Here is a 15312-nt window from a genome sequence, read left to right as displayed (position 1 = left end):
CTCAGAAGTTAAGTTTTTAAATTATTCATTTTGAGAGAAGGTTTTTTGAGGGTAACTGTTGAATTAAAGGGCCAAAGGATGGAAGTTTGACCATAACATTTGAAATGATAATAAATTGTGATTAGAAGTCAGATAACTATTGTAAACATTCTTTTAAAATGTCATTATATGATGCAGATTCCTTTTACCTACTTAAAACCAATTTGGATTTTTTTTTATACATGCCTATATGTGGTCACTGTAATTTTTAGTCAGATTACTAGTTAGTTTTTTCTAGAGGCTTCCTCCAGTTAAGCAGCAGGCAGTACATGAAATATAATGAAATGTCATAGAAAAGGAAGTGAGTTTTAATTTTGGCCCTGAGATTGATCACATGTAGGAAGCAGCCTAAAAAGGCTTTAAATATGTCACAAGACATGAATTCAAATCCTGACTGCCACTTAATCAGATTTAAATTTAAAAGAGACCCTAATCTATCATCATATCCAAGGTACTCATTTTACTAATGAGAAAACTTGAGAACTAGAGAGATGAGGGTCAGAGACAAGCAAGTCATTTAACTTCCAGGTCTCAGCTTCCTCATCTATAAAGTAAAGGCATTTACAAAGATGATCTTTGGTTTAATTTTATTTTGGTAGAATAATAGGATCCACTGAAATTTGCTTTTTGAGTATTTTTGGTTTGTTTTTAATTAAAGGACCAACATGGCCAGTTCTAAGCATAAAGATTAATTCAACCATAAAATGAATGACAGAATGAAGGATTATCCCTGATTTTAAGCTAAAATTATATGAACATTTTCCCTTTATATACCATATATTCATATGGGATTACTCATTTCTGAAATACTTTTTTAATCTAAGACTCATTGGTTTTATAAGGAAAGAGTAAAGGGAAGAGCTATTAGAAAATCTAAAGATAATGAATAAACTGAGGTTATGTCCCATTGCTATCAGAATATGGTCAAGAGGACTTCGCAACTGATTGGACATGAGATAAAAGAGATAGGAAAGTGTTAAAACCAACACCATGATTTCAGACATATTAGACTAAGTGAATGGTGATGCAACCAATAGAAATAGTAAAACCGGAAGAAAAAAATAGATTTGGGGGAAAATAATAAATCTAATTTTAAACATGTTAAGTTTAATTTATTGAGGACATTTAGATAAAATGAAATTATCGATAACTAAAGCTGCAGGTCTGAAGCTTAAAAGATTAGGATTGGAGTTAGATTTAGAAGGCATTTTATTATTCTCTGTTATGGAATTGCTCATTTTACCCCATAGATTTAATTTTAAATAGGTATCTACACATCAAAAATTGGTGAAGGCATAGGAATGAATAAAATGACTCAATGAAAACCTTTAGAAAGAGAGGATAACTTTAGAAGACTGTTTTGGTCATTCAGCCATTTGGTGATAAGGTCCCTGAACTAGGATAGCAAGTGTGTGATCTTAGAGAAGACTTGGAAGTTAATGGAGGTAAGGAAGCACAAAGGAGTGTTTAACCAAATTTTATGTCTAATTGGGAAGGGGAACTGCTGGGAAAAATAGGGGGAAAAAAAGAGATTTTAAACCTCAATGACTTATAGAGAATTCTACAAATTTGCCCTAACATAATTAATTGATTCTAAACTTGTTTTATGTTAATGGGATGAATCTAGTTAGAATATATTTAGAAGTACTGCCTTCTTTGTCACTGTAGATAGAATGGATTGTCATTCACTTTCAACATTAACTCATTGGAAAAATAATTCCTGATCAAAAGCATTTAACCCTCTCTCTACCTCACCCAAGGATGTATGTTAAATAAAAATCCATTAAGCAAAAGTTATGGAAATTATCTTTTAAGCTTTGGGGTGTTTTCTCCAGCATCCAGACATCTATGATTTTTTCTGCTGGTCCTCATAACACAAAGGGAAATGACCTAATGAACTAGTTTATCTTTCAACCAAAAACAATGTTAGCCTTTGAAGAGCTATTAGCATTTAAAAAAGAGAATCTCTCATGAAGCCAAAGATTCTTTCTGATGGTGGAATTAAAGACACTGTGATATTTGAGTGGGGAAGATTTGGGGGTGAAAGGAGGAAAGAAGTCATAGTAGCCACTCCCTAGTGTACCAGCTAACAATTCCAACTCTTACCATTTATGTAACTGATGAGACAATGGATGGAATGTTGAACCTGGAGTCAGGAAGATCTGAGTTCAAATTCAGCCACACACACTTACTAGGTGTGTGATGTTGGATGAGTCACTTTACCTCTATTTGCCTCTGGTTCTTCATTTGTAAAATGGAGATAATAATAGATCCCTTCTCCCAGAGTTTTTGTGAGGATCTAATGAGAATAATTATAAGCATTTAGTATAGTGTATATGTAAGTACTATATAAATGTTAGGCACCATCATCATTATTATTATTATTATTAGTTTCACTGGGTTTTTTCCCCCACTCATTTAAAAACCACCCAAGCTTTTTTCTTTAAAAACCATTACAGTTCTATTTTACTTTTCCTGGTGTTTAAAATCAAAGCTCTTTCAAAGAAAGCTTAATTCTAGGATATGCTTTTAAGTTGCAAGAGTTTTATTACCCCCATCTTGCTAAGAAGATGACAGTACAAGAAACAAGGAAAGGATAATTAAGAAAAGCCCACAGTTAACACAGTTAATATCAGTAATAGGGAGAATTCCTTATTTATTTCTATTGATAAAACTGTTGTAAATCCAGAAAAGAGATTCAGGCAAGAGTGTCATCTTTTCCTACAGCTTCGTCATAAAATTAATTTGCTCTGCATGTCCACTTGTGGCTCTGAGCAGTGGATTTTCCTTTCCTTATCTTCTGTTAAAGAATGGCTCCCTTGTGTGAGTCACAGCAGTGCTGGGGCCATTTGCAACCAGGGCAAAGAAAGAGATCCCAGTGTTGAGCTTCTGGAAAGATTGATACTAACCTAAAGGGAAAAGAGATTTGAGTCAAATGTTTATCTGACTATGCTTCAGCCAGACTATATTCCCTATTCTTTTTGATTTTTTAATTGCTATGGATGTTTTTTCATTGCAACTGATCATTTTCTTCCTAAATGTTTTTCCAGTTTTTCATTTACCAAAAAAAGCTCTCTTCTTCCTTAACTCTCCTCTTCCCCCTTCCCCACCAGCTTTCTTCACTGACAAAAACCCAAATCCAGTAACGCTGGATTCTGAATTAATTTCTGTATGCTGAAATTTTAACCAATAATCACTTTTAGAAATAAATGAATAAGCAACTGTCAATAAACTTAGATATCATGTCATGGCTTGTTTTTCCTACTTTTTAGGTTTTTCCCATTCGGCCTTCACATTTGGTATTGAAAGTCACATCAGTCAATCCAATATCAATGGAACACTAGTGCCACCTGCTGCCCTCATCTCCATTCTCCAAAAAGGCCTGCAGTATGTGGAAGCGGAGATCAGCATCAATGAAGTAAGTCCCTTTATTGCCACAAGTGAAACATACACTCAGGCAATTACAGGTGTGCTTTAGTTAGAAGCCAGCCATAGCAATCACACGTTTGGGGAGGAATGTTTGAAAACTCCCAATGTCTTGGAAAAGCAAGTATTAATTAAATACTTATTTCCAGAAAAGTACTTGACAGAAATTTTAAGTGTTTCACCTTTGCTTTTAATCTCCTTCATAAATTTGGGATTTCTAGTTTACCTAGAAGTAAAAATAGCAACAAGCTTTCTGTGTTCTTTACACATCTGTGTTTTCTGTATATATAGAATAGCGATCATGTTTAGTATGTAAACAACACATTTTCAGATCATAAAAAAGTACACAGCAGCTTTTCATCGACTTAATATTTTGGTGTTATGCTCATTTGGTGAGCACACTTCACAGGATGTCTTATATCTTCTCGTTTTACTCTGCAAGCAGGTGGGTAAAAAAAAAATGACCACACAGGAAAGACAGATGGTACTGCTTTACCTGAATTAAACAGAATAAAAAGGGGGTTTGATCTCAGGGTTAGCAATAATTTTCCAGCATTATTTTATTTTTTCATCCTTAAGAGAGTGGAACTAGTAGCAGAAAACTAAAGCATAGGTTTAAAATCTGAAATAACTTAATTGTTTCTTCCCACCCAACCCTTCACCTCTTTCTTTCATGATTTAAAATTATTATTAAATGAAAGAACAATTCTCCCATAAGCTAGTTTGGCTTCAACAGACTTTTAGCATAATTTCCTTTGTGGTCAGTACTTCACTTGTATTCATTCCCCCCTCCCCATTTTTTGCCTCTGGTCCTACCTTTATTTGGGTTTTCTGAGATGTGTTTTTCATTTGAACAGATTCTTTATGGGCTTCCAGAGTTTCAATAGAACTGTGTCTCAGCTATATCCTTGTATACCTTCACCTTTACGCCTTCCCTCCAGATACCAATTTCATATATCAATGTTCCCAAATTTTTTAAACATAAAAATCCCTTTTTATGTTAAATAAACCCCATACACACCAGCCTGATACTTCCAATGATAATTGTGGAATCATTGGTTTCCATTTGGTTGAGAAAATAATACAAATTATTGCTTGACTTGAATAGGGGAGGGCCTGGAGAAAATTGGGAGCCTAGAGTTTTTAAAATAAAAGAGAAAAGAGGAAAAAAAATAATGTAAGTACACAAAAATTCTGTAATTTCAGCCAGGGGAACCTCCTACTAAATCCAGGTGCAGCCCGCAAGTCTTTGACTTAATAGAGAAGTCTTTAGAGAATTGTCTAAGTCACATATGAGAGAAGTTAAGTGACTGGCTTAGCCTAGGTCATACAGCAGGATTAGAACCCAATTCTTACTAATTTTAAGCCGTACTCTATCCTATGCAATAGAAAAAAAAATATTGACTAATAGCTACATTGTATTCAATGATATTTTTGGATGAATTTGTATTTTGCTAGTCATAGCAACATCTATCTATAAATATATATTTACATGTATACCTATATATATATGTATTTGTGTGTTTGTAGACGTGTGTGTGTGTGTATAAATTTCAGGATAAATATACCAGTATCAGATATTCATTCATTTATAGCAAGGTTGTTGTTTCCTTTTTTAAAAGTGAACTTATTTTATGACACATCTAGATTGAAGGAGCTCTTGCAATAATTCTGTATTCCTTTCCCAACCCAGGGATCCTCATCCCACAGAAACAGAATCACTGCCTGGAACACGTAAAAACGTCTTCATAACTTTCCCTCCAGTTTGCTCAACTAATAGAACCAATCCCTCATCCACTCTCTCTGAAACGTTGAAGTGTATGATAGTGTTCTCAAGATTATTGTATGCTCCAAAATTATTTTAACAAACCACCCTCCCAAGCCTGTTACAAATCTCCTTGGCCTCTGTTTCCCTCCAGATTCAGGAGCAGGATAGATTACCTAAAAATAACCACCCCTAACTTTGTTGTTTCCTCATTATATGCTTCTTTTAGGTGAAAAACCAACCATTCTTGGAATTTTGGTCCTAACATCTTCCAAGCCTTTTTGTTCTCTTACTCTTATTTTCAACTACATATTTTCCCTGTCCTTTCCACTTCAATTTCTTTTTCTCAGTTAGGTAATCTCTCCCAAATCCCTTTTCTGGAAAGTCTTTTGCCCTTCTCTCCTTACTCCATAATATCTCTTACTCAAAATTAAGATGGCTCCCCTTCCCAATGACCTCCTCCTCCTCCTTTCATCTTTCTTTAGGTTTTCTTTGTACTCTCTTGAGTGCATCTATATTCCTTTCCTATTATTCCTTTAAGAGTTCAATCAATGTGTTTCTGTTCTATCCCATTCTCAGGAAGCCTTTCCTACTCTGCCTCATCTCACTCTTTCAGCTCTGAACCTAAGAGAGCATACATTTACAGGATTACATAGTACCAAACTTTAAAAATAAATGCAATAAAATAAAATAAAAAGTCCTTAGAGGCTATTTTGTCCAGCTCCCTTCTTTATGCAGAAATCAAAACTTAGCAGGTTGTGACTTATGTGGTCACACAGGTAGTAAGAATTAAATGTGGGATTTGGTCTCTTGTCCTCTGACTCTGCCACGTCATCAGAACCTAGCTCTGTGGGATTAGGATCCGAGGGATGTGAATGAGGAAGCTTCAATCCAGAGATGTTTAACTCACCCACTCTCATCTGGGTAGTGACAGTATAATGAGAGGCAAAATGAAATAACTCCTCGTTTATCACTGATGTCTTTAGAAGTTAAAGGGGGGGGGAGAGTTTTTAAATGTTTAAATGAAAGAGGTTTTAATAAGTAATTTAGCAGTTACTACTTTTAACATAATTATTGTCAGGGTCAAATAAGTGCATATTCTTTTTTCTTTTTTTAGTATTGGTATTCAAAATAAACTTTATGTTTTTCTAATACTGCTGACTGAACCTAGTCAGCTCATTGCTGAAAATGTCACAATGTGAAAACATGTGCAAAATGTACTGTCTGCTGCATTTATATACCAAGTTGGGGCCAGCTCTGCAAGTTCAGATTTCATATGGTTAGAGTTTGTGAATGTGCTTAGACCAAAAGGAATTTTCTGCTGTGTGGAGAACTGTTCAAAGCTATCAAAACCAGAAACTTAAGTTGATGTAAATGTGAGCAAGGAGTTCTCCAGAGAGGAGGAGCTCATCCAGATGTAAAATTTAAATATTTCTGTAATTGTTCAATTAATGGAATCAATATTTGGTCAAAGTCTAAACCCAAGAATGGGTTCATATTCACCTCAAATACAGTCTTAATCCAAGGTTGGTAAATAACTTTATTTTAATCTAGGAAACAAATAGATTACATAGAAGTCAGGTCTGGATTCATTCACAGTAAATTAACTCTTGACTTAGACTTAAAACCTTGAAAGAGCTAATTTTACCACATATAAAGTCAGATTATTCATAGAGTTTTCCTAGGCTTGCCATTGTATAAGCTCTAAAACTAATATCAGTTTTAATGTAAAAGTTTACATTACTCTTTAAATTTCCTTTGTCTGTGTGTGTGTGTGTGTGTGTGTGTGTGTGAGGGTGCTGATGAGTCAATTTATTAAGTATTTGCTAAACAGCTTCTACATGTAAGAGAAATAAAATGGCTTAGGCTATAGAGGACAAGTCTTTTAAGTCAGACAAAGGTTCCAGGCCTGTCTCTGACATACCTACCTAAAAGACTATGAGCAAATAATATAATCTCCAAATGTTCTTACCATCATCAACCAAAAATCTCTTAATTGCCAAATCTAATACCTTTTTTTTTTAGTCTTCATATTTCTGGACCGCCTCTACTGTGTTTGACATCATAAGGCATCCATCCTCTCTTACTGCAAACCTTTTCTCTGTTTTCATAGCATTACTTTATACTGGGCCTCCTTTTCCTTGATTGATCACTCCTTTTTATTTTTCTTAACTATGAACCTCTCTCACCTGTAGAGTTTTTAGAGTTTTTAAAAGAGAAAAGAGAAAAAAAAATAATGTAAGTACACAAAAATTCTGTAATTTCAGCCAGGGGAACCTCCTACTAAATCCAGGTGCAGCCCGCAAGTCTTTGACTTAATAGAGAAGTCTTTAGAGAATTGTCTAAGTCACATATGAGAGAAGTTAAGTGACTGGCTTAGCCTAGGTTATACAGCAGGATTAGAACCCAATTCTTACTGATTTTAAGCCCCACACTCTATCCTATGCAATAGGAAAATATATTGACTAATAGCTACATTGTATTTAGTGATATTTTTGGATGAATTTGTATTTTACTAGTCACAGCAACATCTATCTATAAATATATATTTACATGTATACCTATGTATATGTGTGTTTGTAGATATATGTATGTATGTAAATTTCAGAATAAAAATGCCAGTATCAGATATTCATTCATTTATAGCAAGGTTGTGTTTGTAGGTATGCTCAAAAACTTTATTCTGGGTCATGATCTCCCCCCCCCCCAATAGTTTCTCATCTGATGACTTCATCAGCTTCTATGAGTTTCATAATTGTCATATCTGGCCAGACCTCTTGAACTATATCTCCATCCTTAATTACTCTCCTCAACTCCAATCCTTGATCACCACCTACTAAATATTTCTGAAAAAATTTTCTCAATTTTTTTTCTGAAAAAAAAGTAAGTTTGGCAGACCTCTGAAACTCATTATGTCCAAAAGAGAAGTCATTCTTTCTTCCTCAAACCCATCTCAGACTTACCCCTTTTCTGAATCCTCCTTTTTTCTGTTGAGGAGTCAATCAAGTTTCCTCTTACCTGGGTTGACAACTGGAGTAAAGGACACATGTTCAAATTTAATCTCAGATACTTATTGTATAACTCTAGACAAATCACTTTTCCTCATCTGCCTCAGGTCCCTCATCAATAAAATGAGGTTAATAAAAGCACCTATCTCCCAAGGTGGCCATCAAGATAAAATGAGATGAATGCTATTGTTATTGTTCATTTTTGACTCCTTTTTCTTGTGCCTGTATCTATTCAGTTGGAAAATCTTATCATTTATGACAGAGCTTTTTCACTATCATTTCTCCAAACTGCTCTTTTCTCTACTGCCGCAGTCACATTCGTAGTTTAGATTCTCAGCATCTCTCATCTGGACTCCTTACTGATTTCTCTACCTTCAGTCTCCCTTTTTTCACAATCTGTCCTGCAAACACCTAGGAAATTGACCTTCCTAAAGCACAAGTCCCCTTCTCAGGAGGCTTCACTGGCTCCCTGTTGCCCCAGGATAACTAATGACCTTCACAATTTGACTTCTACCTCACTTTCCAGATTAATTTGCTTTTGCTTTTCTCCATTCACTCTCCTTTCCAGCCATTCCTAGTAGGTTATCATTTTTTCTTCCTTTTTTTTTAAGTTTTTTTTTTTTGCAAGGCAATAGAATTAAGTGGCTTGCCCAAGGCCACACAGCTAGATAATGATTAAGTGTCTGAGGCCGGATTTGAACTCAGGTACTCCTGACTCCAGGGCTGGTGCTCTATCCACTGCACCACCTAGCCGCCCCTCATTTTTTCTTCCTGAAATCCTCTTCTTCCTGATTTGCTTCTTTAGAACCTCGAACCCTAGTTAAAGCTTCATTTGAGAGCCACCTCCTATAAAGCCTTTCATTATCCTTTGAATTGAGGGAGGAACTGTTTCATTTTTGTTATTATATCCTGAAAGCTCTTGGAATATAATAGATGCTTAATAAATATTTGCTAGACTGAGTAAGTTACAGATTGCTTTTTCCTCTAACCAACAATTGTCTGTTGCCATTACTGGATGAAGTTTCCGTAACAGGAATTTCTCCTCACCAGTAAAATGACAGAGCCAAAGATGAAATAAGATATGGTCCTCAAATAGAGGGAATAAGATTTGCATAATAATAACTATGATATAGTATAGAGAGTAAAAAGGAGTAGTCCAAACAAAATGATGCTATGAGAGATTTGAGAAGGAAGAGAACACTTCCTGATGGGGGATGAGGGAAGGTTTGTAGAGGAGGAGTTGAAACCCAAGTTGGAACCTGGAGGAATAGTTAATGTATTAAGCACCTTGCAATTACTATTTTGTTTGATCCTGACAACAACCCTGTTATTATCCCCGCTGAACAAAAAAAGAAACTGAGGCAAACAGACTAAATGACTTCCAGGATCATATAGCTAAGAAGTGTCTAAGGCTGGATTTGAACTTGGATTCTCCTGACTCTAGGCCCAGTGTTCTCACTACTGTATGACCTAGCTGCCCCCTACCCCTGGGGTAGCAAAGGTAGATGAAGAATGGGAGCAATAGATAAGGCCATTTGGGTTGGAATGTAAGTTATCTTATAGAGTACTAGGACAAAACTAAATAGGTAGATTGGAGCCAAATTGTAAAGGTCTGGGATACTAGAATGAGGATTGTGACATCAAGTGCTTCTGGTCCTCTGCGACGTTGCTGCACAGACATATTTTTTTTTACTTTTTAAAAATGTTTTCCATTAAAAAATTAAGCTTTGGGGGGTTTGGGTTTTCTTTGGCAAGGCAATGGGATTAAGTGATTTGCCCAAGGTCACACAGCTAGGTAATTATTAAGTGTCTGAGGCTGGATTTGAAGTGAGGTCCTCCTGAATCCAGGGCCAGTGTTCTATTCACTGTGCCACCAGCTGCCCCCAATTTTTAAAAAAAAAAATTAACTCTGGGGCAGCTAGATGGTGCAGTGGACTCCAGCCCTGGAGTCAAGAGGACCTGAGTTCAAATCTGGCCTCAGACACTTAATAATGACCTAGCTGTGTGTCCTTGGGCAAGTCACCTTACAAAAATAATTTTAAAAAAGCAAAAAAAAAATTTAACTCTGCTTTACCTTTTGCTAATGTGTCTCCAAGGTTTCATTTGTTTTGTTCTCCCATCTTGTTTCTTTCTTTCTTTCTTTCTTTCTTTCTTTCTTTCTTTCTTTCTTTCTTCTGTTTATACTTTTTCTTAAATTTAAGGCAATGGGGTTAAGTGACTTGCCCAAGGTCACACAACTAGGCAATTATTAAGTGTCTGAAACCTGATTTGAACTCATGTACTCCTGACTCCAGGGCCAGTGCTCTATCCACTGTGCCACTTAACTGCCCCTTATTTCTTTTTTTTTACCCCTTATTTCTTTCTTTAAATTACATCTGGATGCTTATTTTCATACCAAAAGACCAGTGACCTAATTTTACATATTTTATGTGTATTTATAATTTTATATACTTTCCCAAAATTTTGTCACATGATGGCTTTCCAAACTCTATAGGGTACCTAGTACCTCCTTTCCCAAAAAACTTATTTTTATGTTTATTTTTATATGTATATGTATTTACTGTATATGCACACCTAGATTCCTATATTGCATTATTTATAGATGTCATATTATCATGTGGATATAGTATAACATACAATATGTGTTATGTATGGTACTATATACATACATGTATACATCAAAGCAATTGCCAATCCTGCAAACCATATCATTAGTATTCTATACAACTATGTGCATATTATATCCATGCATATAAAGGCAATGCTATCTAATCTACATTTGTTATTTCTACATATAATAGATATTTGCTATATAAAGAAATACTTGCACAGTGCTTCTACATATAGAACAATGGTTGGTTCATGTCCTTTGTTATTGAAGAAGACCAAAAGGACATCACTGTGTTTGAGACAAATTATCTTATGTTCAACTGTGGCTGATCAGCCCAATATGAGCTCAGAATGCGCTGCCACGGGGTGTGCACAAATAAAATAATAATGTCTATAGTGTGAAGTATCACATATCTTATAAGCAATGATACTTCAGGCATACTATTAAATACATATTATAATATCATATGCACAAATATAAGCAGTACTATTGCATAGTGACTGTATGTTATCATCATTGTATGCCTGTGTAAACAATATTACCACACACATAATGATGCATGTGTTGTGTGTGATATGACTTGTAGAACAGTAGTTCTGTATAGGACACACTTAAAATGTCATCTGTGGTGGTTTTGCTTCTACAGATATCTTGTCACTCTTGGAGGGAAGGGCGATTTTATTTCATTTCTATAATGATACATCCAGTGCCTAATACAAGCGAATTGACTGAAGAAAGAGTGCTGGGTCTGAGATTAGAAGGCCCCATGAGGATCCTGTCTGGGACCCTTGGCTCCCATGTATGTGCCTGTGGGCCAGTGACCTCACCTCCGAGGTCTTGGCTTCTGGGTCCATAGAAGGGACAACACCAGCTGGCTTCTGGAGACCCTTCTGTCTTAAAGTCTGGGAGCCACGATTCCCAGGAGACCATCCTGTCCTGACTCTTCTCAAAGCATCTCCCGAGGACAGCACCTGTGACCATCACCATTGTCTTCTCTTCCAGGATGGTACAGTCTTTGATGGCCGCCCCATAGAATCCCTATCGCTAATAGATGCCGTGATGCCTGATGTTGTACAGACCCGTCAGCAAGCATTCAGAGAAAAATTAGCTCAGCAACAAGCCAATGCAGCAGCAGCAGCTGCAGCCGCCGCCGCCGCTGCCACGGCCGCAGCAGCTGCAGCCACCCCAGCAGCCGTCTCCCAGCAAAACCCACCAAAGAATGGAGAAGCCACTGTGAATGGGGAAGAGAATGGGGCACATGCAATAAGTGAGTACCAGGTCTTTGATGCTTGCCGCAGATTTCTCTCTCAAGTGGTAAAGAGAGCAGAAACATTGGAAAGAATTCATCTTTAGAATTATCTGGTTTAAAAAAAAAATAACTGCATATTCAAGTTCAGCCCTTCTGTATCAGGTACTAAAAAGATCTAAGATTTTCTTTAGTATGAATGTGTTCTAAATTTTAGTAGATGATGGATGGAAGGATAGGAGGGAAAGAAAGGGGAAGAAGAAAGGAAGGAAAGGAGGAAAGAAGGAATTGAGGACTAAAAGAAGGGGAAAGGAAGGAAAGAATTAGGGAAATGAGGGAAGGGAGAAGAAAGTGGGGGGGGAGAAGGAAAAAAAAGAAAGGAAAGAGGGAGAAAAAGAGGGAGGGAAGGAGGACAGGAAAGAAAAGCTGGAAGGAAACCACCTAAGTACCAAATGTGCACCATCCCACTACGCTAAACTCTTTAACAATATTATTTCATTTAATCCTCACAAAATAATAGGGTCTTAGATCATACATCTGGAAGAAACCTTCAATACCGCCTAGTAGTTCAACCCCCTTGTTATATTGATGGGGAAGCTGAAGCCCAAGCAGGTTAATGACTCTAGCTAGTTAAACTAGATTAAACTGGATTCAGTTTCTCTAATTCCAGAGTCCACATATTTTGCCCTAGTGGATAAAATGCTGAAATTTGAGTCAGGAGGGAGGACTTGAGTTCAAATCCTCCTTCAGATATACATGAACTGTGTGATCCTAAGTAAGTCACTTGACACTGGGCTTCTGTTTTTCCATCTGTGAATTAAGATATAGTAGAACCTCCTTCAAAAGGTTGGATAATTAGAGATGTAAAGTACTTTACAAACATTATTATCATTATAATCTCTCCAGATTTGATTAGCCTGGTCCTCTGACAGCAGATATACTATTGTTTTCCAAACCTATTTTCAAAACATTTCTAGTTTTAGAATAACTAAACTAGCTTAGTCTTCAAGAATCCTAAGTTATTTCACTTCCACAGTGAAACATGAGAGATTTTGGTAGAAACATTAGATAACTAACAGAGAATAATAGTATCTTAGGGATATTTGGTCCAAATTCACTGCTTAGTACTTTAATCCCTTCTCTAATATCCAGCTTCTGTTCAGACATAATTAGTGAAGGGAAGCTGAGTATCTGAGAATTACAATTTTATAATGAAAAATCATTCCTTTATTGGACCAAAATCTGCAACCCTACTACCTCTACCTATGCAGTGGTACAACACAAAAGTTTATTTGCTCTTCCCAAAACTAACGTTTAGATATTTAAAATGTTACGTAGCCATTCCTAAGTCTTCTTTTTCCAAGATAAATATTCCAGCTCTTCATTTTATATTATCTCCAAACCTTTCATCAACCTTGTCAGCACTTTCATTGTTCTCTTTAAAGTGTAGTGCCCAGAACTGAAAACATTAATCCAAAATGTGTTCTGACCAGTGCAGGATATGGTAGAATTATTTTCTCTCTTTTTGATAGAGGTATTGTATTATTGATTCATTTTGTAGGCAACTAAAGCCCATTGGTCTCCTCCAGAAGAACTATTCTTGAAAACAGTTTTCCCCATCCTGTATTTACAGTTGATGTTATTATCCTAAGTGCAAAGATTTATTTTATAGATATTGCACACTTCATACTGTTAATTTGTTTCTATCACATCTTTTTGAAACTTCAGTCCATATTTGCTACCCTTTACCTTGGTAACATCCACACATTTGGAAAGGGTGACTTCTCTATCTTTCTCCAAATCGTTAATATTAGTGCTTTTCTGCTGAGATTATCTCCAATTTATCCAGAATGCATTTTCTTTGTTCATCATAGTTTGTATGTTGTCTCCCCCCCATTAGACTATGAATTTGTCAAGGACCACAGGGACAAATTTTTACTTTTTAAGTATCTCCAGCACTTTTAACATAGGTAAAAGGTATTTAATAGATGTTTGTTAACTGTTAAAGAATTCAGAACAGCAAAGGGTCAAGGCCATGAACTTGTGGCAGGATTCTAGAGACTTAATTACCAGCATTTTGTGGGGGGGGGGGGGGGGGGGGTTCTGACCAAATCCAACTCTCCTTATCTAGTCTACATTTTTTTATCTTGTGCATGAAAATATCATTGAGGTTGTTTGGGGAATTTTTTTTTTTTTTGCAATGCTTTGCTAAAATCCAAATATACCATGTTTATAACATTTTTCTCATCTACCTTTTAACAGCCTCTGAGAAAATGAAACGAGGTTAGTTTGGCATATGTCATTCTTTGTGTATCTGTTTCACCATGTTCTGGATTCGTGTCTCTTACATTTATTAGTCAGGGCAGTTAGGTGGCACAGTAAATAGAGCACCAGACCTGGAGTCAGGAGGATCTGAATTCAAATCTGGCCTTACACACCTAATAGCAAGTCACTTAACCATGATTGCTGCAAAAAAAAAAAAGCAACTATTTATTAGTTATAAAACTGCACTCTTGTGAGTTTTCTCATCTAAATTGGGAATAATAAAAGAACAATCTTATTTTGTTGTGAAACCCATAAGATACTGTGTTCTTATGGCTTATGATCATCAAAATCATTCTCTGCTCAATAATCTTTAAAATTTATCCAAGATTCACTCCCCCCCTCCCCATTTTCACTTTCTCTATCTCTTATAGTTTTCTAAAACTAACTACAGGGGTTAAGCGATGATCTCATGGGCAAATCCTTTCAGTGCTCGATTCATCTGAACCTGGAGACTTGAATCAGCAGTGTAAAGTCCCAAATGTTCCCTTACCATCTGTCTGATGCATCAATTCCTTCTTAACTGTGTGTGTTATGCCCTTTGTCATGTGAATACCATTCTCATTGATACAGAAGGAAACAAAATTAGAGTTTGGAGATTTTGGCTTCTTCTCTGTCACCTGCTAATATTATGCTCTCTGGCCTAAATTATAGGCCTAATGCTCTCATATTCTGCTTCTTAATCTAAATAGAATTTTTAAATCAGCTTGTGTTTACAGTTGATGTTATTATCGAAACAGCAAAGATTTATTTTATAGATATTGCACTTCATCCTGTTAGTTTGTTTCTATCATATCTTTTTGAAGGTTTTTGGTAAGCTTACTCTTTTTTTTTCCCCCAAGGCAGTGGGGTTAAGTGGCTTGCCCAAAGCCACACAGCTAGGTGATTATTAAGT

At 36.1% G+C, this 15312-nt stretch overlaps 1 protein-coding gene and 1 long non-coding RNA gene across 3 annotated transcripts in view; one reads left to right on the top strand and one right to left on the bottom strand.

Annotated features, from left to right (window-relative positions):
• Window positions 1-15312, top strand: part of TBL1X (transducin beta like 1 X-linked) — a 369185-nt gene that overhangs the window by 309793 nt on the left and 44080 nt on the right. For both annotated transcript variants that reach the window (XM_074213593.1, XM_074213592.1), the window contains 2 exons: window positions 3312-3457; window positions 11852-12116. In XM_074213593.1, the coding sequence (XP_074069694.1) occupies window positions 11909-12116 (208 nt within the window). In that variant the 5' untranslated portion in view covers window positions 3312-3457; window positions 11852-11908. The remainder of the gene's footprint in view (window positions 1-3311; window positions 3458-11851; window positions 12117-15312) is intronic.
• Window positions 2724-14102, bottom strand: LOC141506649 (uncharacterized). The gene is made up of 3 exons (XR_012473955.1): window positions 13845-14102; window positions 7243-7419; window positions 2724-2948 (listed from the first exon to the last, which is right to left on the bottom strand). It is a non-coding gene; the product is annotated as an uncharacterized LOC141506649 (long non-coding RNA).

Source organism: Macrotis lagotis, chromosome 1 (genome assembly GCF_037893015.1).
Source record: "Macrotis lagotis isolate mMagLag1 chromosome 1, bilby.v1.9.chrom.fasta, whole genome shotgun sequence".
Taxonomy (NCBI): domain Eukaryota; kingdom Metazoa; phylum Chordata; class Mammalia; order Peramelemorphia; family Peramelidae; genus Macrotis; species Macrotis lagotis.
This window is presented reverse-complemented; position numbering and strand designations above follow the sequence as displayed.